Genomic DNA, 26,124 nt, shown 5'->3' on the forward strand with positions numbered 1-26,124 from the left:
TGAAAAGTCTTCTATAACAATAACTATATTTTGAAATATTAGGTCAATCATATTTAAGTCAGAAATTATGAACAATGCTTTGGTACCCTTATTTGCTAGACTCACTATGCAAGACTCACTATTCAGACTAAACATAGGTTGTCAGACTTGTCAGGAATTAATGTTATATAATATGAAGAATATAATAGCTTAGTAACAAAATAAGTCACCTTTTCAGGAATGTCAGAAAATAAAAAATTTATATTTCAAAAATTTCCTATTAAGTTTCTCACATTTATATAATTTTGCCATTGGTCTTGCCAACTTACAGTATTGTCTGGGTTATTTGATTAGGCTTAAAAAAAAAGTTATTTGAAAGAAGTTTCTTAACCTAAAAACTGAATGAAGAAGATAGGAATTCAAAATACCCTAGATTTTGAAGCTTTTTTTGAATCTTCCAAATTGAACTGGAGCATTTTGATCCTTAGGTTACAGGAGTAAGGCTTTTTCATTTGATTTTTTTTTTTTAACATTTAATTTTGAGAGAGAGAGACAGAGTGCAAGTGGGGGAGGGGCAGAGAGAGAGAGGGAGACACAGAATCCAAAGCAGGCTCCAGTTTCTGAGCTGTCGGCACAGAGCCTGACTCGGGGCTTGAACTCACGAAAGAGAATTCATGACCTGAACCAAAGTCAGATACTTAAGCAACTGAGCCACCCATGCGCCCCTCATTAGATTTTAAATGTATGGATCATAGTGGTATTAAGAGTCCTGGGATTGTTTTTCTAAGGTATAGTGAATATACACTGTTTCATTATCACCTTCTAAAAAAGATTGTCCTCCTTACCTTTCACACCCCTGATTTTCTTTACTCTTGTGTAGTGGGTATTCTTTAGTTGTGAGCACTAAATTTTCTAAGCAGAGCGGGGTTATTGCATTGTATATATTGTGTGAGACTTTGTATGTATTTACGCTGTTATTAATCTACCTCTTAAAATGCATTGAAACATCAGTTACTGTTTGTTCCTCATTTTACAAAGTGGAAACTAGTTGGGGCCCCTGGGTGGTTCAGTCAGTTAAGTGTCAGACTTCGGCTTAGGTCATGATATCACGGTTCATGAATTCGAGCCCTGCATCAGGCTCTGTGTTGTCCAGCTCAGAACCTGGAGCCTGCTTCAGATTCTATGTCTCTCTCTCTGTCTCTGCCCCTCCCCCCTCTGTCTTTCTCTGTCTCAAAAATGAATAAACATTAAACAACTTTTTAAAAAAGTGCAAACTAGTTGGAAGTCTTAGGAAACAATGAGTACACTTTAATAATCAGCAAAACTAGCTGCTCTCTTTTCAGTTATAGCATCAGTTAATTCTGTTCCACTAAAATTTTCAGTTACTGACCGTCCCATAACTTATCTGCTCATGTTGTACTTAGTACAATTACTGTTTCTGAAAAGGTGAATCTCTTTGTAATATACCTTCTCACATTTATTTCTATTAATAGTTGTACCTTGATATCAGTGCTAAAGGGATTTATTCTAATGGTAGATTATGTTACTTTGTTTAAGTTAGTCATTGAGTTACTGCCCAGCATTCTACATTTACAAGCTGTTTTCTGCTGCTAGTAGCACGCTTATGATCTTCAGTATTATTTTTATTTTTACAGGAAGTCAGTGCTATCTTTTAGTAGACTTTAAATTCCATATGTGATCATTTCTTTTCTTTTTTTTTTTCTTTTGGGCAGAGAGAGTGATCATGATTGGGGGAGAGGGGCACAGGGAGGAAGGGAGAGAGAGAGAGACAGAGAGACAGAGAATGTTAAGCAGGCTCCTCACTGAGTGTGGAGCAGGGCTCTATCCCACAACCCTGGGATCATGGCCTGAGCCAACATCAAAAGTTAGATGCTCAACCAACTCAGCCATCCAAGTGCCCCACCATATATGATTGTATCATTTGATATCTTTTCTTGTGTATAGTACCATGCTGAGGTGGTCCTGTATCTCAGAAGATTTAATATTAAACCCAGCATCAGAAGACTAGTGGTCACAGCTTTGCCTACCAAACATTAGTGTTTGAAAGTTTCTCCACTTCCTTGTATGTTACTTTTCTTCTCAAATAGCAAAACATATAGATAGCTATCGTATTAATTGTCAGGAATTATCAGTTGTTTATAAAGTAATAATATGTGATATGAGAGTGGAAAGCATTACTTAGAATTTCAGTTCTATTCATTATCAGAACAAGTACAAAAACTTCTTTAGGAGTATATGGCATATTGCTTTTTTTTTTTTTTCTTGAGGCTAGTCCACAAGAAATTCTGAATTACATTCCAGTGACAATTTATATTTAAAAGTTTTCTTTAATAAAACCACTTTCATTATAAAATGAATATAAGCACATGAGTAAATGGTAGGAAATATAAAAAAGGAGAAAGCTTATATAAAAAATACCTTTGGCATGTTAATGTATTTTCTTCTGGTCATTTTTGTTAATAATTTCATTAAAAAATAATGAATATGTGAAATGCATCTCTGATTGTTCTGAACATCCATTCTTTTGTTTTTTGTTAATTTGTCCATTTATCTGAGCCTTAATATTTTCATTTCTCTTCCCTATGAGAATATTAAATTAACATTTTAAAAATTGAATTAATTTATTAAAATACCAAAATACATAATAATATCTTAAGATATTTTTTTAATTATATAAAGTAAATGCAATAACCATTTTTCATATTGTAAAATTTCTTTATATTTAATTTGCTTGGATTTGTTTAATTTTGCTTTTATAGAGAAAAATTTTAAATATTTTTACATTATCAAATTTGTTTTTATTCATTTTTTACTTCCATTGTTTGGAAACTCTCATCTAGAAGTTGGATAAGCACCGAATCCAGTTTTTCTGTAGCATTTTATTTAAGTAACATTCTCTCTGGAAGTTTTTAAACATGAAAGCTGTATATATTTTATTAATTTGGGTTTCACAAATAGACTGCTAGTAGGAAAATGGATCAGCTATTGTTCTTTCACTTCTGTCAGTCATTTGATTGAAGTGTTAGATATGCCCACTCCATTTAGACAAAGAAGCTTAACCAAAAGGAGAAAGTAAGAATGAATCTATTATGTACTAAATTGCCACTTTACTCCCTGTAGAAAAAAATCACATAATAGAAATATGTTGAAGTTTCCCATAAAATATAAAGCTTTTAAACAATTTCATCTCTAAACAACATAGGAAATACTTAATATTTTCACATAATTGATTAGATTATTTACCTATCAAATTATAATCATAGTTTGAAGTTCATTAATGTTTCAGCCTGAATTTATGGTTTTATTCATTAAAGATACATAGTCCTTCATCTTTTCGAGGTATTTTCCATTGACTACATTGATAGTTTTGACACAAAGTAGACCATTTACTGACAAACAAAATTTTGTGTCAGCTAGAAAAGTATAGAGAGAAAATCTGGTTGTAATTTATGTTCCTAATCCCTGCAAGAGATAAAAAGAAACAAATCTTGCCTCCTTAGAATCACTTCCCTAAATAGAAATGTTTCTTGGTTTGTTTGTTACTATATAGGAATTCCCTTTGTTCCATCCAATTTCTTTTCTCTCTTGTATTTTTACCTTCTCAACATCATCCACTTGGTCATCCAAACTAGAAATCTCAGAATTGTCATCCCTCTACCACATCTTCTGCTTCCAGCTATTTATCACGTGTTATGTCTTCAACTTCAGAAATGCTTCCTTAGTTTAATAATTTCTCTCTAGCATCTTAGCTCAACATCTGATCTTTGGTATGAACTATTTGAAAAGTGGCAATCTGCCTGTCTTTATTCTACACTGTCCTCCAAACAGCGCTGACTTCATTAAACAACAACAAAACAAGTCTGTTTTTCACACTGTTGGCAAACAGAGTTTAGTAATTTCTCCTTGCGTACTGAATAATGTCTACATTTATTAGCGTGGCAGAGAGAGTTATGTTTGTCAGTTTTTACTACTTTGATTTTGACCTATATTTTAGTCTATGTTTAAATTGTTTCCTGAATATGTCATATTTTTGTTTTACCCTCAGTCCTGAATATTTTTTCTCCCTTATCTGTCAAATTCAGTTCAAGTGTTAAATTTTTCCTGCCTCTTTCATTCAGAATCACTCACTTCTCTGCTCTATGTTTTATTCTGCTTTGTCCTGTATGTAGTTCTTTTTAGATACTTATGTAGAAAATTGTTATGTTCTTCCACTATAAAATGAAGTAAAAAGTGTCTTCATTACAAAGCAGTTTATTATGTTTATTACACAGTCGAAATAAATGTATACAAGATCCATAATTCCTCCTACTTTGGAGCTAACCACTGTTAACTCCTTGGTTGTACTTTTCTAGATCCTTTATATATATTACATATTATTATTATTATAATCAGATATTTTATATATTATTTATATATGTATATATACACACACACATATGTATATATTGGGTAATTTTGTTTGTAATATACACAGGTATATTTTAATTCTATTGGGTTGTATTATACATTTGAAATATATGGAAAATATCAGTAGATAGAGGTCTAACATTTTAAAATACTTAACTCTTTAGTAGAAGCAGTGCATACATACAGTAAAAATGAAGTGAAAGATTAAATACTTCCCTCTAAGACTTAGCCATTCACCAGGATTCATTAGGATTTATTAGGTCAAAGTTTGGAATAAGCCTAAGTTTGCCCATTACTATCCACTGTTATCTGTGCATGTTATGCTGGAGGCCCTCAGTCTTTGCACTAAGGCAAGAAAAATAGAGAAAAAATTGTCACTGTTCACAAAAGTTATGTCCGGCAAAAACAGATAATTATTGGAATTAGAGATGTTAGCAACTTGGGTAGGTAAAAATTGTTATATAAAGAATTATATTTCTGAACACCAGCAACAAATAAAAACTAGGTTTAAACAAATATTACTTCTAGTAGTATTAAAGCAGGAAATAATAGTGACTTGAATAGAAGATGCACAAGATTTATGGCAAAAATTATGAAACTAATTGAGAAGTACTAAAGACCTAAATAAATATATTGTGATGCACACTGTGATCAGGTATTAGTCAGTTTAATATTAGAAAGGTTATAACTTCCATATATATCTTTAATACAGTCCTAGTCAAAATCACTACAAATTGTTATTTGGAAATTGACATCTAGTTGTACATTTATATAGAAGTACAAAGGACCAAGAATAATATTCAATGACGAAGAACAAGATGAAGTTACTTGCTTTTCATTAAGACTTACAAGGCAATAGTAATTAAGACAAAATGCAGATTGTGGAGGGGTAGAAATGTACATCAGTGAATCAATTAAGAGCCCAGAGATGGTCAAGCGTACATATATCATTATGTCTGCCTGCCTTTCTATCTTCTATTTATTTATGGTGATGATGCCTCTGGCCATCACACAAAAAGCCCAACAATGTAACTTCCCTTCTTCTGCACTCCAGAGCTACAAATACTAACAGTTAATGTTTTTAGTTTATCATTATAAAATTTATATAATGTAGTTATATTCCTTAATTAACAAATTTACATGTCTATGGACTCTTCCTCTGGAAGATGAACAATATAGTGCACTTATACTATTTTTCTCTTTTTCCTTCCTCATTGCTTTCTTTATGCTATTTCATACATTTTAATCTTCCTACTGATTGATTTTATGACTTTAAACAGTGTACTTAAAATCCTTTTTGAAAATTTGATTATTAACATTTGAGATACTTATGAACTCTAACTGAAGGAGAGAAAATGAGAAAACTTTTTCTTTCATCTTTCCCTTCTTCCATTCAAAATATCCATGTATATACAATGTTTTTGTATTTTGTAAATGTTATTAAATATTACAAATGTTTGCAATTGTAATTAAATGTTACATGTTTTATCTCAGCATAGTTTCTAAAATTGAAAACCAGACAAAAGGCCTTCATTACCAAATAATTAGGTAACTATTATTCTTTGTAGAACCACGTACTGTAGTGTATGTATGGATTCATAGAAGAGAAATACATTACTTTGTTATTAAAATATTTGCTACTTAAGGAAGAATTTTACATGTAATAAGATTTATTACATGTAATAATTTTACATGTAATGGTTCCTCCTTTAATTTCTTTTTGGACTCCTTTACTTTTTCAAAGTTATACACAGTTATCACTTTTTTCCCTTTTTTTGTTGTTGTTGTTGTAAACCCATGCTATCTTCTTTCTTATGTTTTGTTTTGATTGTTACACCTCCTCCTTAGTAACTTTTCTTTTCATAATTGCCAGTACTTACATGTGAAGCTTATATTTTCCCTTATCATGAGTTGATAATCTGAGTGGATATTGAATTCTATTTTGAAAATCTTTTTTTTTCTTCTAGCATAGAATATAATGTGGGTTTTTTGTTTGTTTGTTTGTTTTAGCATCCTCTGTTCTTTAAGAAATCTGATGTACTCTGATTCTTACTCCTTTTCAGATAATCTGTTATTTTTCACTCTAGAAGTTCTTAAGGTTTTCTCTTGATATGAAGAATTCTGAAATTGAATAAGTTATTGTCCAAATATGGATCCTAGTCCCCTCCCTAATGGAATTGCTTCACATTTGAACAAATCTGAAGATTATATATTTTTTCTCTTTCGAAAACATTTTTTTCTAGAATTTCTTTCTTACCCTTCATTATCTCTAGTCTCCCCATCATTCTTCTTAAATGGATCTTGGGCTACCTGATCCATTCTCTGTGCTTCTTAATTTTTCTTTCATACTCTTCATCTCTTATATTTCCTACAGATTTTGGGCATTTTCCTGGGTATTTTCAGCTTTCTTACCTTCATCTTATTTTTTATCCAAAGCCATTTTTATCGCTCAGGTCCTTCACTCAACTATTGATGTTTTTAAAAATTCAGAAGTGGTAAAACTAATTTATAGAAACTCTGTTATTTTTTAGTTGCTTCTTTTTCATATAATTAGGCAGGCAGGTTTTTCTGCATTTTCTCTGAGAAAATAATTAAAAAGGAATGGAAAATAGTGCAGCAGTTCTTCAAAAAGTTCAAAAGTTAATGTTAATAGTTAAAAGTTAAACTGACCCAGTAGTTCCACTCCTAGGCATATGCCCAAGAGAAATGAAAATATTATGTCAACACAAAACCTTGTATGTGAATGTTTATTATGGTATTATCCATAACAAATCAAAAGATGAAAGCAATCTAAGTATCTGGGATGGATGAATGGATAAACAAAATGTGGTATATCCATATAACACAATGTTATTCAGCTAAAAAAAGGAGTAAAGTACTAATAGATGCTGCAGCATGTATGAACACTGATAACATTATTCTAAGTGAAAGAATCCAGTCAACAAAATCATTCACATATTATATGATTCCATTTATATGAAATGGCTAGAATAGACAAAAATACAGACATAGAAATTGGAATAGCAGTTATTTAGGGTGGGGAAGGATGATGGGGATATTCGGTTTTGGTAACTAAAGGTTTGGGTGTTTCTTTGTGAGTTAATGGATATATTCTTGATAGTGGTGATGGTTGCACAATTATGGATATATTTAAAATGATTGGATTGTAGACTTCAAATGAGTGAATTAATAAAGCTGCTACCAAAAAAAAGTTAAAAAAAATTTTTTTTAACATTTATTTTTTTTGAGACAGAGAGAGAGCATGAACAGGGGAGGGTCAGAGAAAGAGGGAGACACAGAATCCGAAACAGGCTTCAGGCTCTGAGCTGTCAGCACAGACACTCAACTGACTGAGCCACCCAGGCACCCCAAAAAAAGTTTTTTAAAGAAAAAAAAATTTTCAGGTAGGCTAGGAAGCTACACAATTATTTGGGATATGGAGGACTTTCAACAACAAATTGGAACATTTAGACAAATTGTACTCTTGTAGGTAAGGTAAGGAGAGGCTGGACAGTGTTCCAAATGGAGTGTTTAAAGGAATTACTTTTTTATGTCTCCTATCACTGCTTTGCCAATTCTATTATGTTTTCTTTCTGTAAAGTTAGTATTTATTATTTCTTCAATTTGTGGTCTGTGTTTGGCCTCTTTGCTTGCTTTGTGGTATTGTTATACGTTTTTTCATATATAGGTAAATATATAAATATATATGTATAAATATATATAAAACATGTTTTTTGACATCTGGTAAGACTTGGGAAAGTATGCAAACATATGCATCATCATCCATCTTGAAATATGAGGTCCTATAATTTTTATACTTGAACTAATTCCAAAAGTAATATTAATAAACAAAATTTTGGTTTTTATAGAAAACTCTCTTTACTGACTGAAATGATAAAAAAATATACCCTGATTTGTGTGTATTTGTAATTAATTAACAAGTAATTTTGATACTGCAGTTCTGATTTTAACTCACCAGTGTGCCATATGTGACCTCTGGCAATCTACTCAAACTTTATGTCTAACTTTTCCCATTTTTTTTAAGTTTATTTTTTATCTTTTGAGAGAGGGAGAGAGAGAGAGCGAGGGAGAGGGAGACAGAGAGAGAAAGAGATGATCCCAAGCAGGTTTGACATTGTGAGCACAGAGTCCGATATGGGGCTTGAACTCATGAACTGCAAGATCATGACCTGAAATGAAATCAAGAGTCTGACGCTTAGCCAACTGAGCCACCCAGGTGCCCCATTTCCCATTTCTTAAATGAAGGTGTTCTTTTAGGTCCATTTCAGCTCTAGAATTGATCATGTTTACTCTGTTTATTTTGTTATTGAACTCTTCCAGCACCTCCAACAGTACTTTTTTGTAATAAAGGGATATTCTTTATTTGTGTATGACTTTGATAGCCACTATTCACACGTGGCTGCTGAGCACTTGAAGTATGGCTAGTGTGCCTGAAGAACTGAATTTTAATGAGTTAGTTTTTTAATTTAATTTATTTTTTTCTTTTATTATTTTTAATGTTTATTCATTTTTGAGAGACAAAGAGAGACAGAGTGCAAGCAGGGGTGGGGCAGAGAGAGGGGGAGACATAGAATCTAAAGCAGGTTCCAGGCTCTGAGCTGTCAGCCCAGAGCCCGACACAGGGCTCGAACCCACAAACCGTGAGATAGATCGTGACCTGAGCTGAAGTCAGACTCCTAACTGACTGAACCACCCAGGTGCCCCAAGTTAGTTTTTTATTTTAGAGAGCATGCAAGTAGGGCAGAGGGAGAGAGAGAGAGAGAATATCTTAAGCAGGTTCCACACTCAGTGCGAGCCCAATGCTGGGCTCTGTCCACAACCCTGGGATCATGACCTGAGCCAAAAATCAAGAGTCAGGTACTCAACCAACTGAGCCACCCAGGTGCCCCTGAAGAACTGAATTTTAAATTTTATTTAACTTTATTAGTTTAAATTTGAATGTCTGTAGCCTTCCTTGCCTCTTCCAGCTTTTGGTGGGTGTTGGCGTTCCTTGGCTCCTTATCACTCTAGTCTTTGCCTCCATCTTCACATGGTCTTCTCCTTTGTGTCTTTTCTTCTGTCCATTATGAGAAGACTTCTTACTGAACTTAGGCCTCTCCTGGGTAATGTAGGAGGGAAGATCTTATCTCAAGCTCCTTAACTTACTTGTATCTCCAAAGCCATCTTTTCTAAATAAGGTTACATTCACTGGTTATGGGGGAACATATCTTTATGGAGGCCACAATTCAACCCGCTACAAATACGATCCAAAACCTTTGGAGGAATTGGCTTTTGACAGTGGAGGAACCTCAAATGAGCCTAGCAATTGATCACTGTATATTTACTTTATCCATTCACTCTCCCTTTCTTCTCTAATCTCTAACATCACGCTTAGCTGGTATCTGTCTAGTTCAGAAAGTAAGTAGAAGAGGGGCACCTGGGTGGTCAGTTGGTTCAACATCGACTTCAGCTCAGGTCATGATCTCATGGTTTGTGGATTCGGGCCCTGTATCAGCCTCTGTGCAGACAGTGTGGAGCCTGCAGCCTGCTTCAGATTCTGTGTCTCCCTCTCTCTCTGCTGTCCTCTGCTCGTGCTCTGTCTCTTTCTCTCTCTCTAAAAAATAAATAAACATTAAAAAAAAAAAAGTACCTAAGTAGAAGGGAACTTCCCTTGAGCTACTGCAGCTACCTACCTCTGCATCTGTGCCTATATATTTTGCCTTTTCTACTGTTATTATTACATTGGTATTATTCGTGGCATACGAATTCTGCTGTCAAAATTCTGGGCAGGTTTGCTAGTTGTGTTTATTGTCATCTCGGTGTTTTACAGATGGAATCCCAAGGTAGTTGGATGTATGGGAGTGGGTATAACTCCATTTTTCCTATTCCTAATATAACCATATCTGTATATGTCTTTTTGGTATTTTGAGGTTCTGTGAAATGTTTCATTTTAGTGAAAGGATCTACTTCTGTACTTTGTTTTTAAAGTTTTGAAAATACTTGTCAATACTGAAACCTTCCTTGAATATTCTATTCATATCCCAATCTCCCTTTTTTGACCAACCTCCTTTAGCACTTGCTGTCTACATTGCATATATTCTGTTTTTTGGTAATTTGATGGTTTCTAATTTTCTGTATTTTCTCATGTGTATTCATCCTTGTCTCCCTCCAAAGCTTCTTAGTCCTTTGAAATTAAAGTACATACTTACGCCCCTTCGATATCTCTAACATGCTAAAGACATGCAGTAAGGAATATTGATTTGAAATCCAGGTTAATAAAGGCCATCTAATTTGAGATTTATTCAAATCAGTGTCCGTAGTTTTTTGCCTGGGTACATGAAAGTTTCATGTGTAGTGGATTTATGTATTTTCCTGGAGAGAAGTTCTATAGCTTTTATCAGATGCCAAAATAATGGCTTTAGATATTTAGATATTTAGATAAAGCTTTAGATCACTACTGTCTGTGCCTTTATATGGCAGATACAGAAATTATGTCACCAAGCAGCTTGCCTAGAATCATACCCCAATGTGTGGTTTCCCAGTTCTTTACATTTTAAACTAATTGTCTTTATGATATCTAAAACTTTTTAAACTTACTAGAATTTACATTTGTAAGGATTCTAGAGATCAACATTTAATATGGGAAAATATGCATTGCTTATAAGTAATAATTTATGAATTTGTATTTTTACCTTTTTTAGTATAGTGGTTAATTATGGACAGTTTATATATTTTAAATTCTTATAATTGTACATTTATAGAAAAATTTTCATAAGTACAAATTCAGCATGCTTGTTTTTCATATATATTTTAATTCATTTATTCAACATAATTATATAATTGAAAAATTTTACTAATGGTGATTCAGTGTGCTTCTAATCAGAAAAATTTGCATTGTGACAACTGACAGATGCTAACTTACTTTCTTCTACTGTGATTTTCTTGTAGGTTTGATGAACTTGTAAAAAAATTCAAAGTCGAATATCATGCTGGTGGTTCTACCCAGAATTCTATTAAAGTGGCACAGGTTGGTTAATTATTTTAAAAGTTACAAAGAAATAGATTCGAAATGATTCTAGATTTATGGTCATTGTACATAATTGTTCCAATCTATATTTTATTGCTACAGAATAGTTTTGTTGGTTTTGAATTGGGATTTTAGCAATCATTGTCCATCTAATCAGCAAAAATTATCTGACTTTAATTGGTATTCCTTTGATTATTGGTAAGCTTAAACATGCTTTAATATGTTTATTGTTCACTTACATTTCTTCTTAATTACTTATTGAATTCATTCACTGTTTATTTTATAATTTTTAATGTGTTAATGACATGGAAATACTTTATATTTTATGGAAATTATCTGTTGAAAGTAATTATTATTCATAGTTAAAATCTGCTTGTGGTGTATTTTACTGTGCCAAAGTTCTTAGTTTTTTAAATATAATTAAACTTTATGGCTTTTCTGAATTTTCTTTATCTTAACAAAACTTAAATTTACCCATTTATGGACAGGAATTGTGGCTCTCCTCTACTTAAAAATACTAATTTCAATCTAGCCCTCAGTTGAAGATTTTGTTTGCTTTTCAGTTCCCCTAATATTTTGAGAGTACTTTTCCTTTCCATCTGACTGATAATCCAAATACATAATTACCAAATTATAATTTGTATCTAGGATAACCACAGTTTTCAAAAACAGTACTTTAGAAGTACTTGCCTTTAGAAGGACAATTTCTCAGATTTTCCTTGAAAGTCAGTAATAGGAGGAACTGATTCATTTGTACATAAAGCATATATTTATTGAGCTCCTGGTATATGTGCTAGTCATTGTGCTAGGTAACTTAAGTTCTCTTGTCTAAATTTTAAGAAAAATCTGAAAATATAGTTAGAACCTTAGAGTGGCTGATCCTGATATGGTCTTAGTTATATCTAATTCTGATATGGTCTTGTTGAATGAGGACATTGAGGTTTAGTTTAGAGTGGTCTAAAAAGTATAGGCAAATACACTAGAAAGGAGTTGACAGGGATACCCACCAGGGAAAGTACTGGGTTTTGTTTTGTATTAATGTGTTTGATTGGTTGGTTCGGGATTTTTCTTTCCATTCGAGTTCTCCTTCACCCACAAAACAACTTGATTATTGATTTCCATTTTTTCTATCACTCTACGTTATTAAAGAAGCACGTACTGGGCAGCAACTATAAGCCCCATAGACCTATGCTCACAATGTCTGCCAGATTCTGTGAACTGGAGATCTAAAATAGGATAAAATATATGATATGGTAAGAATTCAGGGATCATCTATTCACAGACACTTAATTCTACATATTTTTTGATGGTATATACCATGTGAAATATATATTTTCTGTATCTATGTGTTTTATATAATACATATTTTGAAATATTCAGTTCTTCCATTGAAATAAGAAAAACAGGGTGGATAGGATTCATAGATAATAAACTGGTAGCTTATAAGATTGAGACAAAAGTCATGGGATTTTTTTTAAGTATAGATAGTAAATAATCAAGTAGTTTGGGAAATAGGTGAACATTCAGCTAGTTGAGGTCCTTTATAACTTGAATGCATCCTAAGGTGTTATACCGTGAGTGTTAACTTAACCCCAGCTTTTCCCCTTGCTTCCTGCTGTTTGTTTTAAATGAATAAATGTGTAATGTAAACATCATGATTTAGTTGGTAGGCCCTTTTTGTTCTTTGCCCTCTGGAATAGCTGGCGTATTTATGTACGTGGAGGTACATAGTGCTTCAAGGTAACTTCCCCACACAATACCAAGGTTAGGTGAATTTCTCCTTGTTCTGTGGTTTAATAATACTTTACATGGTAGCTGTGGAAAAATATGTCAAAGGGAAATATAATGAAAGGGAGCATTAATTTGCAAAGATCAAAACTTCTATGAAAGAAGAACTAAAAGTCATACAGGGAATAAAGTTTAACATTTCACAATCAATGTAGAGCTCATTTTGATGGATCTAACCAACAACCACACTTTGACATATCCATCGATATGGCAAATCATATCAACAAGAAAATGTTCCGTTTAGTTCTTAGATACTTTGATTTGTTAAGTCCGTTAAATCATATTCTTAAAGATTTTAGTGAAACCACAGGCAACATAAAACAAGATTGTTGAGATGTCCAAATATAATTCTAGACTTTACTCATCTGTGTATTTGACAGACAGTGCAAATTTAAATTTTGGACAATTTCATTCAGTGTAATTTTTTAAAAAAAATAAAATAAAAGATCTCATCTGCAAAGTGTTTTGCACCCTTTGTATATAGCACTGCTAAAATGTGATGTAATTTGCTTACTTCTGATATTGAAGCTTTCATAGTGAACATTTTAGGGCACTTTTCAATGTTCTCAATATGTACAGGTACACTTAATGTGATTTTTGACTTTAAAGAAATGGAAGGAGATAGCCTCCTTGGACATGTGCCTAAAGAATGGCTATAATTGTTGTTGGACTTAGAAAAGATATCCTGCAGTAAAATATTTTTAAAGTGTGAGACAGGAAGAATGTCCTTGTCTAATTTGGCAATACATTGAGGATGAGAACAGAGAAAAAGATTATACTAAAACAGAAATTTTTATGCCATTTCTCCAAAAATGTTTGATGATATTTGAAGAAGCCATAAGGAGACTAGAAAAAACTTATACAACAAACAAATGTCTCATTTTTTGTGTAACATGACTGCTTCCTAACTCAAGGTGGAGAAAAAAAGTCACCACAAAAGGACAGCCAAGTTAAATAAGATCCTCTCAATGTCTTTACTAAAACTGTAACTCATTTGGAATGCAACTTTGATAGCATAAATTGAAATTACTAGTGTGCTTCTGAAATGATATTTATTTTACACATGGAAAGCAAAGATAATTAATCTATCAGTGCAAAAGACATGATTGATTAACAGTTGGAATACCAAAACAAGCATTTAGATTCAAAATAGATGGATGTTTTGTGGAGTTTGAAACAATTTCTTACATATCTAAGTACCTGCCATTACTAGTAATTACAATCCTAAGTATTCTGTGCTTATTGAGAGGGTATTTAGCTTGATATCATCACAGGACTGACACCAAGAATATGGACTTGATACAAGCAGAGTGGTCAAAATGAAATTTACATTTAAGGATACTCAATTTTACCACACTAAAAAGAAGGGTTCTACTCGGTACAGGGAAGTGTTATTATTGGAAAGGAGACACAAAGCATGAAACTATTTTATTTCATGGGACAAAAAGAAACATGTCATTGTTATTTTTTCTAAATACTGGTAATATTTGTTTAATCCCACTTTTTTTTCTCTTCTTTTAAAAAATCTTAGGGGGCACCTGGGTGGCCTCAGTCGGTTAAGCGTCCGACTTCGGCTCAGGTCATGATCTCGCAGTCCGTGAGTTTGAGCCCCGTGTTGGGCTCTGTGCTGACAGCTCAGAGCCGGGAGCCTGTTTCAGATTCCGTGTCTCCCTCTCTCTCTCTGACCCTCCTCTGTTCATGCTCTGTCTCTCTCTGTCTCAAAAGTAAATAAACGTTAAAAAAATTTTTTTTTAATCTTAGTTACATTTATATATATTAAGAATATAAAATGTGGCCTATAAAATTTAAATTCCAATAGAGTTAAAAAAAAGATAAAATAAGTTGCTGAATTTATTTTATCAAAAGAAACATAATAATGATTATTATATTTTCTCACACATATTTTTTGATTAGTCCTACTTTTAATTTTTACTGATTGCCACTGTTAATTGTTCCTGTTGTTTCATTTAAATAGCACTCATGTTACAGAAAAGTAAATAATGCAGGATAATATGTTCTTTCAAATAGGTACTGTATTGGTTTACTCAGGCTGCCATAACAGTACCACAGACTGAGTGGTTATCCAAGAGATATTTATTTTCTAATAGTTCTGGAGGTGAGAAGTCCAAGACTGAGATGTCAGCAGCTTTAATTTCTTCTGACTCCTCTCTCCTGTTGCTACCTCTTCACATAATTGTAATTCTGTGCATACCCCTGGTGTCTATTTGTTTGTATCTAACTTTATAAGGACAATGGTCAAATTGGATTAGGATCCATCATAAGGGCCACATGTTAACTTTTTTATCACTTTAAAGGCCCTTTCTCTAAATACAGTGCATTCTTAAATTCTGGGGCTTAGGGCTTCAACGTATGAATTTGGGGAGGACACAATTCAGTCCATGTCAAGTACTCATTTGTATGTTTTTTATTTTTGGTAGTGTACCATTTTGATTTTCTTATTTTCTTTTGTGTATGTGTTTTAGTTATTTTCTTAGTGACTACTTTGGGGATTACAATTAACATACTAAACTTATAACAACCTAGTTTAATTACTACCAACTTAGTTTCAGTGGCATACAAACAGTCCCTTCCTTTGAAAAGTCCCTTTCCATCCTCCCCCTTTATATTGTTATTGTCAGTAATTACATCTTTATACATTGCCCATTAATATAGATTTATAATTATTTTATTCATTTGCCTTTTAATTGCTACAGGAATAAAACAGGAGTTGCAAACCAAAAGTGTGGTAATACTGGCTTTTATATTTACCTATACAGTTACCTTTACCAATGTTCTTTATCTTTTGTTATGTCTTCAGTTTACTATCTAGTGTCCTTTCATTTCAGTCTCAAGAACTCCTTTTAAGCATGTCTTGCAAGACAAGCCTACTATTAACAAACTCCTTTAGCTTTGTTTATCTGGGAATGTCTCAATTCTCCTTTATTCTTAAAGAATAGTTTTGCTGGATATAGAATTGTTGGTTTACATTTCTTTTAGCATTTTAAATATCATCTCACTGCTTTCTGGCCTCCGTGGTTACTGATAGTCAGCTTTTAATCTTATTTATCCACTTCTCTCTCTGTTTTTAAGATTCTTTCTTTGTCTTTGATAGTTTGGTCAAGTCTTAGTATGGATCTCTTTGAATTCATATTCCTTGGAGTTCACTGGGCTTCTGGATGTGTAAATTCATGTATTTCCTCAAAATTGGGAAGTTTTAGGCCATCTTATTTTTAAATATTTTGTATTTGCCTCTCTCTTTCTCCTTGGATTTCCATAATATGTATGCTGGTCTGCTTGATGGTGGTGGTTGTCGTCGTCTTCTTCTTCTTCTTCTTCTTCTTCTTCTTCTTCTTCTTCTTCTTCTTGATGTTTCTGTAGAACAGGTTTTGAGCTGTTTGTTCCACAGTTATTTATCATATTAAAAATTTTTTTTTGTCTGGTATGTTCATTCTTGGATTAGCATTCTAAAAACTTGCTTACTCTACCTTAAGACCAGTGGCTTATTGTTTCATATTCCCACACTGGGCTATTGGTTTTCTTAAACCTGGACTACTTAACTTACTTACCTCTTTGCAATCCTTATTTTATGCTACTGTGTACTCTCTCAAAACCTAGATCCTCACAACAGCTTAGGAGATAGACCAGATGATCTCTTCGTTTTAGTGATAAGGAAGGATTCTGATTAAATAAGATAGACAAAAATATGCCACGATAAGTAACTAGGTAAAGCAGAATTTAAAACCAAGTGTTTTAACTGGAACTTCTGATTTCTCTCCTTACTGGAGATTTTTCTCTCTTCCTTAGAAGACTTCAGTTTTGACTCGTCTATATGTGTGAGGTTTTGAGTGTTTTCATAAACCCTCTCCACTTCTTCCAGTCAGCTTTAATTTTGAAAGAATTGGAGATTGTCAGGGAAAATCAAGTATCCATCATTTTAAATGTAGTTCTGAGTAAACCAACTTGTTCTTTCATGCTTCTTAGAGACAGCAATTTTTCTTGATGTTTAGATACCTTTTTGATCCTTGGACATTTATGCTTTTTTCTGAATAATTAAATTTTTTAGAAGCCTGATGACCAGGTATATGAGGTATTCCAAAGTATTTCTATGTTGTTTTAAGTTATGTAGGTTCACTTGTTTTTATGTTTCTTGCAAGTTAATTTACTGATTTTTCTAATGTTCTGTAGTCGTTAAAAGTTTATTATTGTTCTGGGCATCTAATCAAATATTTTAAGTGTCTTCTTATCCTTTGTTAACTGAACTATAAGCAGATCATCATTAGAATTGTTGAACAACAAAACTCAACCAAGTAAATTTGAAGCTCTAATTGGCTTCTTTAAATGATTTGTGAGTTAGGCAGCATCCCATCTCACAAGTAGAGGAGAGCTCTGTTGAGCTGCAGGAAAGGAACAGTTTTTATTTTATTTTTATTTTATTTCATTTCATTTCATTTCATTTCATTTCATTTCATTTCATTTCATTTTTTAATTTTTTTAATGTTTATTTTTGAGAAACAATGCAAGTGGGGGGTGGGCAGAGAGAGGGGGGGACAGAAGATCTGAAGCAGGCTCTGTGTTGACAGCAAAGAGCCAGATGCAAGGCTTGAATTCCTGAGTTGTGAGATCATGGCCTGAGCTGAAGTTGGAGGCTTAACCAACTGAGCCACCCAGGTTCCCCAGGATCAGTTTTTAAAGGCAGAAAAAGAATAGAAAAAAAGGAAACTATTAGGAAAGAATGTTGCCCTCCTAAGGGGAATGAAAAGGGTCTATCAGTACATTTCCCAGTGCTGACCAGGAAATTTCATATTGACTGGTTAAATGTTACATTTTTGGGGGTACGGAAACTGCAGTTAGGTTAGGTATTAAGTCTTGATTTGCTCACGTGGGGCTCTTAACATAAGTGACTTCATTTTGGGCTTGTGGTTTTTCTTTTTAACAGAGTAAATTATTGCTTCTCTCTGTTATCCCCCAAAATGTTGAGGCTATATGAATTTTTATGACTCTATTCAATAATTAAGAGTAACCATTTTTCTATTATTTTAGTACCTGCCATCTTTGTAAATAAAGCATATTTTTCTCTCATTTGAAGCAGAGATCTTTGGGATGAGTGTAATGCCCCTGATTTCGAATCCGAGAGACCACCAAGGAGCCGATACCGATGCAAACGCACGAGGGTTTATTTGCAAGCTCGAGCTTGGGCCCAAGCTCGACACAGCGGAGCAGGGACTTGGTCCCCTAGGTTATGAGGTGTAGCAGTTTTATGGGGGCCGGTGGCCAATGAGATTGTAACACACACAGAAAGTTGTACATTCATGTCAGTCCACACGCAGGTGGCCAATTGAATTACAATTTACCCTATAGTAACTGTTTGAACTAGCCTATCACTCTGGTCGGAATTGGTGTGCAAGTTTGGCGAGCAAAAGGTGGGGTTTACATTCTTTGGCGGTTAGGGGTTCTGCATTCCTAAATGAGCCAGTTTCCAGTAAGGGTGTGCTCAGCGGCTTGACTAGGGTGGGGGAGTGTCTTAAGCAATAAGTAGGTCATGTGGGGGTTATATATGAGATGGTGGGTGTAGCACAAAAGGGAGTTAGTCTTGCTCTGTTTGTCCAGGGGTAGGGGATTTTTGTAAAATTCCTTGGGTCCCACATGAGATAATACTTCTTTATTTGCTGTAGTCTAAATCATTTCATGGAAACTACTAAAATTGTGTATGTTCCCTACCCCTCTTTCTATTTGTCTTTCGTTAGTAGCAATGACACCTCTCATTACAGATGTTGTTCCTTGATCACATGTATAAAACTATCAGTAATAGATCTGAATTTTTTCTTCACATAAGCATTAAACATTTAACTTGGTCTCTTCTTGAATTCTTATATCCTTACCTCTGTCTTTTAAGTCCTAACCTGGTTCTCTGATCATCAACTTTCTGGTTTTCCAGTTTCTCCTCTCGTTCCCAGTTAGATAAGCTTCCGTATTTTTATTTAGCTACTAATGAAAATTTAACCAAGTTTTGTTTAACCAAGTTTTTGTTTTGTTTTTAATTAAATTTTGAGAGAACTAAGTACCAGAATGTTTATATTTTTATACAGGATTTTACCTGGAGGAGAGAGGAGGAGTGCTTTGTTTTTGTTTTTTTTTCTTTGATGCAATGTCATGTAATGAACCAGCTTTCAGAATTATGTTTTAAAGCCCAGACTACGTACATTGAGTTCCTAAAAACATTTTTTTTAAGTTTCAAAAATTATATTTGAATAAACAAACATGTTGGGCCAAAAATTGTAGAGCTGGTATTTCAAGAACCGTGTCGCATCTCCAACTAAGTCCCATAGTATTTAGAAATTAAAAGTGATGAAAATCAAGAGCTTCATACTTCTCTTCTTCTTAAAAAAAGCAGTAAATCTGTGTGTTTTTTTGTTTTAATATATATTTCTGATTATCTCTTTTTCTTGTGACCTATTTCACCTGAACAAACCAGTTAGAGATTAAAAGGCTTTTTACTAGACATACCTCTGGGAACCTGAGAACAGTCCAGACTGCTTGTATTTAAAAAGAAGAAATGACTTTGGAGTGATCAAAGAGAATTCTCTATTCTAATGTCTTACACCTGGAACAGTTGTAGAACCATCAATAGCACAACTGTATTTATAAATATCAGAGCAGGATGTGGCAGATGGTGATGCAACACAGAGGCTTGTCAAGCCTTATGTCATTAAAAAGGAGGCTTTTGTTGGTGCCAATTTTAAGATAAGTGAATAATTTTAAGTAATTTGGTTCTTACAAAGTAAAGTTGACTATGCAAAGCGTGATTTCTCCTTCCAGTTGAAAAAACTTTAAATGTGAATTAACACCTTTTGTTGTTGAATTAGATTGTGAGAGACTTTAGTAGCTAAAATAAAGTGAAGAAAGCAGTGTTTTGTTTTCTGAAATGATATTTTTAATGGGTTTGTGACATTTTTTAAGTTACGTGAAGTTATTTATTTATTTTTAATTTTTTAAAAATTTATTTAGCGAAAATTTGTTTATTGGGATAGTTTCCCACTCATCTTGATTCAGGGTGGTTTTAGTGCTGCTTCCGTCTGAAGGAGCATCCTTCTGTAAGCCTTGCTTTTCTTCCTGTAGGCTGGCAGAGGACAGTGGAGCAGCCAACACACAAAACTACCGTTTGTGCATAGCTAAAGATGGTGGTGATTTTGTAGAGTCCTGGGCACCTCACGTCCATGAAGTAGGAGGTGGGGATCTGCAGCAGTCGCTGCTTCTTATGCTTCCTCTTTTCTTCCAGGAATGGGTACAGGAGATCCTTTTTGAGGGGCATGTTCTCTTGGGGAGGTGGTTACCACAAGAAAAGATGTCAGGTTTTTTTAATGTGAAGCAAAACGTGTACATCTTCTCCTTCCTTCCTCTCTTCTGTACCCACTCTATCCTTCCCTTTCTTCTTTATTCTTCCTTTCTTCCTTTTTTTTGTTTCAGATTTTTTTGTCCCTTAATTATACCTTCTATTAAGAGATTCTGTTACCACTATATACCTTATAACCTTTAATGTGGTGCGTTATTCTATAGTATGACATTAAACATGGGTACAATTTGAGATTGTTTCTGCTGCTGCCTAAGAGCAAAACAGAGAGAACTTCAGTAATAAATACTACAAATGACAGTATCTAATTTCATCCAGGGGATAAAACTCTTGCCTTGGTTTCATTCCTTTTCATTCTTTTTTGGAATTAGAATTCAGAAACTATTAAAATAAATGTCTTATGGATAATGTATTCATTTATTTGAACTGAAAAATAAAGTCAGAGCTCTCTGGGGAGAAAAAAGTCTCATTTGTTTAGTTGGTTGGACAATCAGGATGGTCTTTGCCAATTAAATTATCTAGTGGAAATGTCAACTGCCATCTTTTTTTAAAGAACAGCTTTTCTAGGGGCGCCTGGGTAGTTCAGTCAGTTAAGCATCTGACTTCGGCTCAGGTCACAATCTCACAGCCTGTGGATTGGAGCCCGGCATCAGGCTCTGTGCTGACAACTCAGAGCCTGGAGCCTGCTTTGGATTCTGTGTCTTCCTCTCTCTTTGCCCCTCACCTGCTCACACTCTGTCTCTCTCTCTCAAAAAATAAATGAACATTAAAAAAAAATTAAAGAACAGCTTTTCTAGAGTATTTCTTTGATCTTTGGTACTTTTGATGGTGAGATACTTGAGATAATGAAGTAAAAAGCAAAATAGTCTAAATTTTAGCAAGGCATAGTTATTAGGGGTGTTGAGGATGTGCTGTGGAGTTAAGCAAAACTGGGCAAGCAAAAACTTGGACAAGTCAGCTAACTTCTTCAAGTTTCAGTTTTTTTGTTTGTTTGTTTTGAAAAATGGGAATAATCCTAGTAATTTACAGGCTAAAAATTTTAAAAGAATAAAATTATGACTCTCATAGAAAATGAACACATGTCAACAATTTTAACTCATAATTAATGAGTGAACAGGTAAGTATAGTTGACTTAAAAGAAAATTCAAAGTCCAGAGACATGTGTGGTCTGTGAAATCAAACTACAAGTATTACAAAACTGACTTTTTGTTCGGGTGGCAGGTTTCACTTCTCTCCGTAGGATCACATTTTATTTACTGATTTAGAGACAAGAATTATTACTAAGTAATATATAATTTATGTACTTATAAAATAGCTCAAAGGTGATAAAATGTATCAACCCCATAGAATCAGATAATCTAGAAGGCTATGCTCTAAAAAAAAAAAAAATGCATAGGCTTCCATTAATACCTGCAATCTTTTTGATCCATTTCAAAATCTTTCACAATTTTTTTCTTTGGTGGTGCTTAACTCAATATAGTGTGTTGTTAGAATTAAATTATAAAATATGAACAATATAACTCAGTACTTACACATAATGAGGGCTCAATAAATTGTAGTTATTATTACATTCTGAAAAATGTATATGGTGGACATTTTCCATTAATTGAATTAAACTTAAGCTGTAATTCCAGCAATTTGTTAAGACTGTATTTAAAGCAATAAAATATACCAGATATTCCTTCCTTCACACCTATTTATCTCACAACAACTTCTTTCAAAAATAGAAAATAATGCAATGGGACCTAAAACTGGTTAGTGGATTGGTTCTTACAAGGATTAAGAAGTTGAATAAAATTTGAACTTGTTCTAAGCTCCTGAATGTTTACTTGGTTAGCTAGATTGTTTTGGTTACTGACTTGGAAATTCTTTGTTTACAGCTTGGAAGATTTGTTGGTTGATTTAAATTGATATAAGGATTGTTAATCGATAGTTAATTGAATGCAACAGAAAAGAAATGTTAGTCTCTTGGTATTTGAGCATGGTACTTAAATAAAGACATAGTTTAAATGCATTTTATGTTAAATATAAACACTCTAAGTTTTTATTTAAGGAAATTAATAATAAATCCCTTTGTAAAAGAATTTTTTAAAGAATGAGATAATAGTCTCTAATTATTGCACCTAAGTCAGTTTCATAAATGTTTATCTTCCATACCACATTCCTAATTCCACAGTCTTTATTCAGTAATTTTCCTCACATTTTCTTAGGTTTCCATGACCGTATTTAAGCTAAGTAAACATCACAGAAAGCTCAGAGCATGTTGTCAAAACCAGTTTTTTATTACAATCAGCCTCTTTTTGTCCCGTGGCCTAGGCCACTACAAGTATATAAAGAGTGCCTTGATGCTTCTGGATGCCAATGAATCAAGAATCACTGCAAACACCACTTTTTATCAAGTCCTGTGAACCTGTTTGTTCTGTTTAGTCTTAGAGTTAGATATTTGTTAGTCTTCACCTTCCCATGTGTACTTTCCTCTGCCTAAAATGCTTTTTACCATGCCATTTTTTCTCTCATCCCTTCTAAATTTACCTGTCATTTCCAGAAATAAATGCTTTTTCTGACTTTTCATTTCCCTATGTTAGAAGTTCTTATAGGAACATATATATCTCTTTATATAGCTTAACCCAGCTAAGTCTGTACATTTGCTTGTGATATCCTGTCATTAATTTCATCTTTCCCTTTAACACCATGCAAATCATTGGTCATGGTTTTCCCCCCATTTATTCATTAATGGATTAATATAACCCAATCAATACTTACCATATAATGGGCAAATGAATGAATCTCTGTTCCCTTTTGTATTATTTATTTGACCTTCTGATCATGAACACTTACACCTCTAGTCAAGTAGATCCTAAATTATCCTTACTTTTACACTTTATTATCTAAATCAGAATTAGAAGTGGCACCTGGGTGCTCAGTTGGTTAAGCGCCTGACGTCGGCTCAGATTATGATCTCATGGTTCATGAGTACAAGCTTCGCATCAGTCTCTGTGCTGACAGCTCAGAGCCTGGAGCCTGCTTCAGATTCTGTGTCTCCCTCTTTCTCTGCCCCTGCCCTGCTATTGCTAAATCAGAATTAGAGCCTTTTGCTAAATAAAAACCAGATCCAGAATCCTGTTAAGGAAGAGTTTATTCACAAAGGTTATTGTAAGAATGGGGAAAGGGACCTTTGCAATAGCGGAATGGGGACTATTGCAATAAGGAAAATGCTACCATTGTGAGAATCTGTAAGTATCTTAAAAGTCAGGTAGAAAAGGGGCACCTGGGTGGCTCAGTTGGTTAAGTGTCTGACTTCAGCTCAGGTCATGATCTCTAGGTCCATGGGTTTGGCCCCACTTCAGGCTCTGTGCTGAGAGCTAGGAGCCTAGACCCTGCTTTGGATGCTGTGTCTTCCTCTCTCTCTCTCTGCCCCTCCAGCTCCCATTCTCTCTCTCTCTCTCAAAAATAAATGAGCATTGAAAAAATTAAAAAAGAAAGTCAGGCAGAAAAGTTTTTCTCGTAGAAGGAAGAGGGAATATTCTAGGAAGAACCAGTTGTGTGGAAGTGGAATGAATAGATATAGGTGGGTAGAGGTGGAGTGATTGGATAGTACAGAGAATGTTTTACTTTGAGATCAGCCTGTTCTTAGGAGGGGCTGTTAGGTTGTATGCTAGTTAAGAGTGGGGGTGGGTCAAAGTTCAGGGGTCTCAGGAAGTAGAGAAGCTTTGTAACTAACCTTTGGTTAAGTCCCAGTAACAGATATTTTGTTGAGATCATTGGGTACAAATAGTTCAAGTAATCATTTTTGAGCAAAGAATGGGAATTTGGAGCGTCTGTGTCTAGCCTTGTCATAAGGGAAACAAGGGAGTTATCTGTGAATCTTTTCTAGTCACATGAGGAAGAATGATTCCTTGTAGTAAACTATTTCAGGAACACAAAGGGGTGGGGGATTTCTTTAACTGTCTCTGGTTACTAGGATTGTAGGGCTTGAGGTAAAGTTAACATTGAGAGAGGAAATTGGAAACATGTTTTTAATACAGTTATCTTGGTCACTTCCTCCTCCTCTTTATCTTCAGCCCTGCGCCCCCCCCCCCCGCGCCTTGCCCCCCAGGGAAGAATTAGAAATCCGTATCTCTCAGATTCAGAAACCTTTAAATTATTGCTAAAATATTTAGTCCACGTAGTTGTACATTATCTTTTCCACAAAATTTTATTTTCTATTTTTAGTCTTTCCTCAGAATGATCTTTAGAATAATTTTATCTGTATTTTGAAAAAATCCTCCTGTGGTTTGATGGGAATTTTGTACATGTTCTAAATTAATTTGGGGGTAACAGACATTTTTATGTTGTGTTTTGATCTAGTCAAATGACATTAGAATGACGTATCTCTACTGAGTCAAATGTTTTTTAATCACCCAATAGTTTTATAACGTAGTTATAACTATATAACTACGTTATAAAACTATTTATACGTAGGTTCATATATGTTGTAAATATCATGTAGTGTGATACATTCTTATTCTTGTTGTTATTCCTACAACTTTAAAATGACATCTTTTTTTTTTTCTTTTTTTTTTTTACCACGCTTTCCAGGTGATTATTGCTGGTATGGGAAGAGATATAGTTATTTTATACTCAGATACAACATTCCTTTACTGATTCTGTTACTTTTTTTAGCTAATATCTTCCTTTGAGTTTCTAGATAATTATTCATGTTCCCTGAAAATTGCATTTGTTTTTTCTTCCTTTCTTTTGTTTATCCCTTTTTCATATGCTATTGCAGTAACAAGAATTTGAAAACTCTTTGGAGAATTGTAATTTTGATTTCTGAAGGTATGTGCTCTGTGTCAGGGAAGAATTATTCTAATCCTGGTATTTTTACAACTTAGATTAAATGGCTGTTGAGGGGCACCTGGGTGGCTCAGTTGGTTAAGTGTCTGACTTTAGCTCAGGTCATGATCTTGCTGTTGTCAAGTTCCAGTCCTGCGTTGGGCTCTGTGCTGACAGCTCAGAGCCTGGAACCTGTTTCAGATTCTGTGACTCCTTTCTCTCTCTGTGTCCCTCCCCCACTCACACTCTGTCTCTCTCTCTCAAAAATAAATAAACATTTAAAAAAAAAAGTGACTGTTAAGTTGATTACATAATTTATTTTTAGTTTTAGCTTATTGTTAAAATATAAGCATTATGATGTCAGGCGCTTTGTCAGTTTTGTTCTCTGTTGTTTACCCTCAGCATTTCCAACAATCTGTGTCACTTAGAAGACATTCATTGAACATTTTTTGAGTGATTTAGTGAATTAATAGACATAACCCTGTATAAACAAGCTGTATTTTTCTTTACTGTTTGATTATGTAATTTGTATTAATTTTTTGACGAGTCAAAGCATAGCTTTTTGTTTAAACATGAATATTTCCTTTAATCTACTTATTGATATTTTTTCTTTGAATGCCATGCATTATACATTTTGACAGGCAGTATAAACAAAGCAGTAAAGAGTATAGACTTTAGAAGCAAAGACCTGGATTCCAGTCCTGGTTCTTCACTTACATACTGAGTGATCTGAAACTCT

General features: G+C 33.8%; 2 protein-coding genes across 3 annotated transcripts in view; one reads left to right on the forward strand and one right to left on the reverse strand.

Moving 5' to 3' along the window:
- ADK (adenosine kinase) overlaps window positions 1-26,124 on the forward strand; it is a 521,304-nt gene that overhangs the window by 158,511 nt on the left and 336,669 nt on the right. For both annotated transcript variants that reach the window (XM_047825350.1, XM_047825351.1), the window contains exon 4: window positions 11,356-11,434. In XM_047825350.1, coding sequence (XP_047681306.1) covers window positions 11,356-11,434 — 79 coding nt within the window. The remainder of the gene's footprint in view (window positions 1-11,355; window positions 11,435-26,124) is intronic.
- LOC125147908 (40S ribosomal protein S27-like) lies at window positions 20,280-20,531 on the reverse strand. Its single transcript, XM_047825353.1, has one exon. It carries the CDS (start codon window positions 20,529-20,531, stop codon window positions 20,280-20,282), a length of 252 nt encoding a protein of 83 aa, XP_047681309.1.

This window comes from Prionailurus viverrinus, chromosome D2, assembly GCF_022837055.1.
Source record: "Prionailurus viverrinus isolate Anna chromosome D2, UM_Priviv_1.0, whole genome shotgun sequence".
NCBI classification, from domain to species: Eukaryota; Metazoa; Chordata; class Mammalia; order Carnivora; family Felidae; genus Prionailurus; species Prionailurus viverrinus.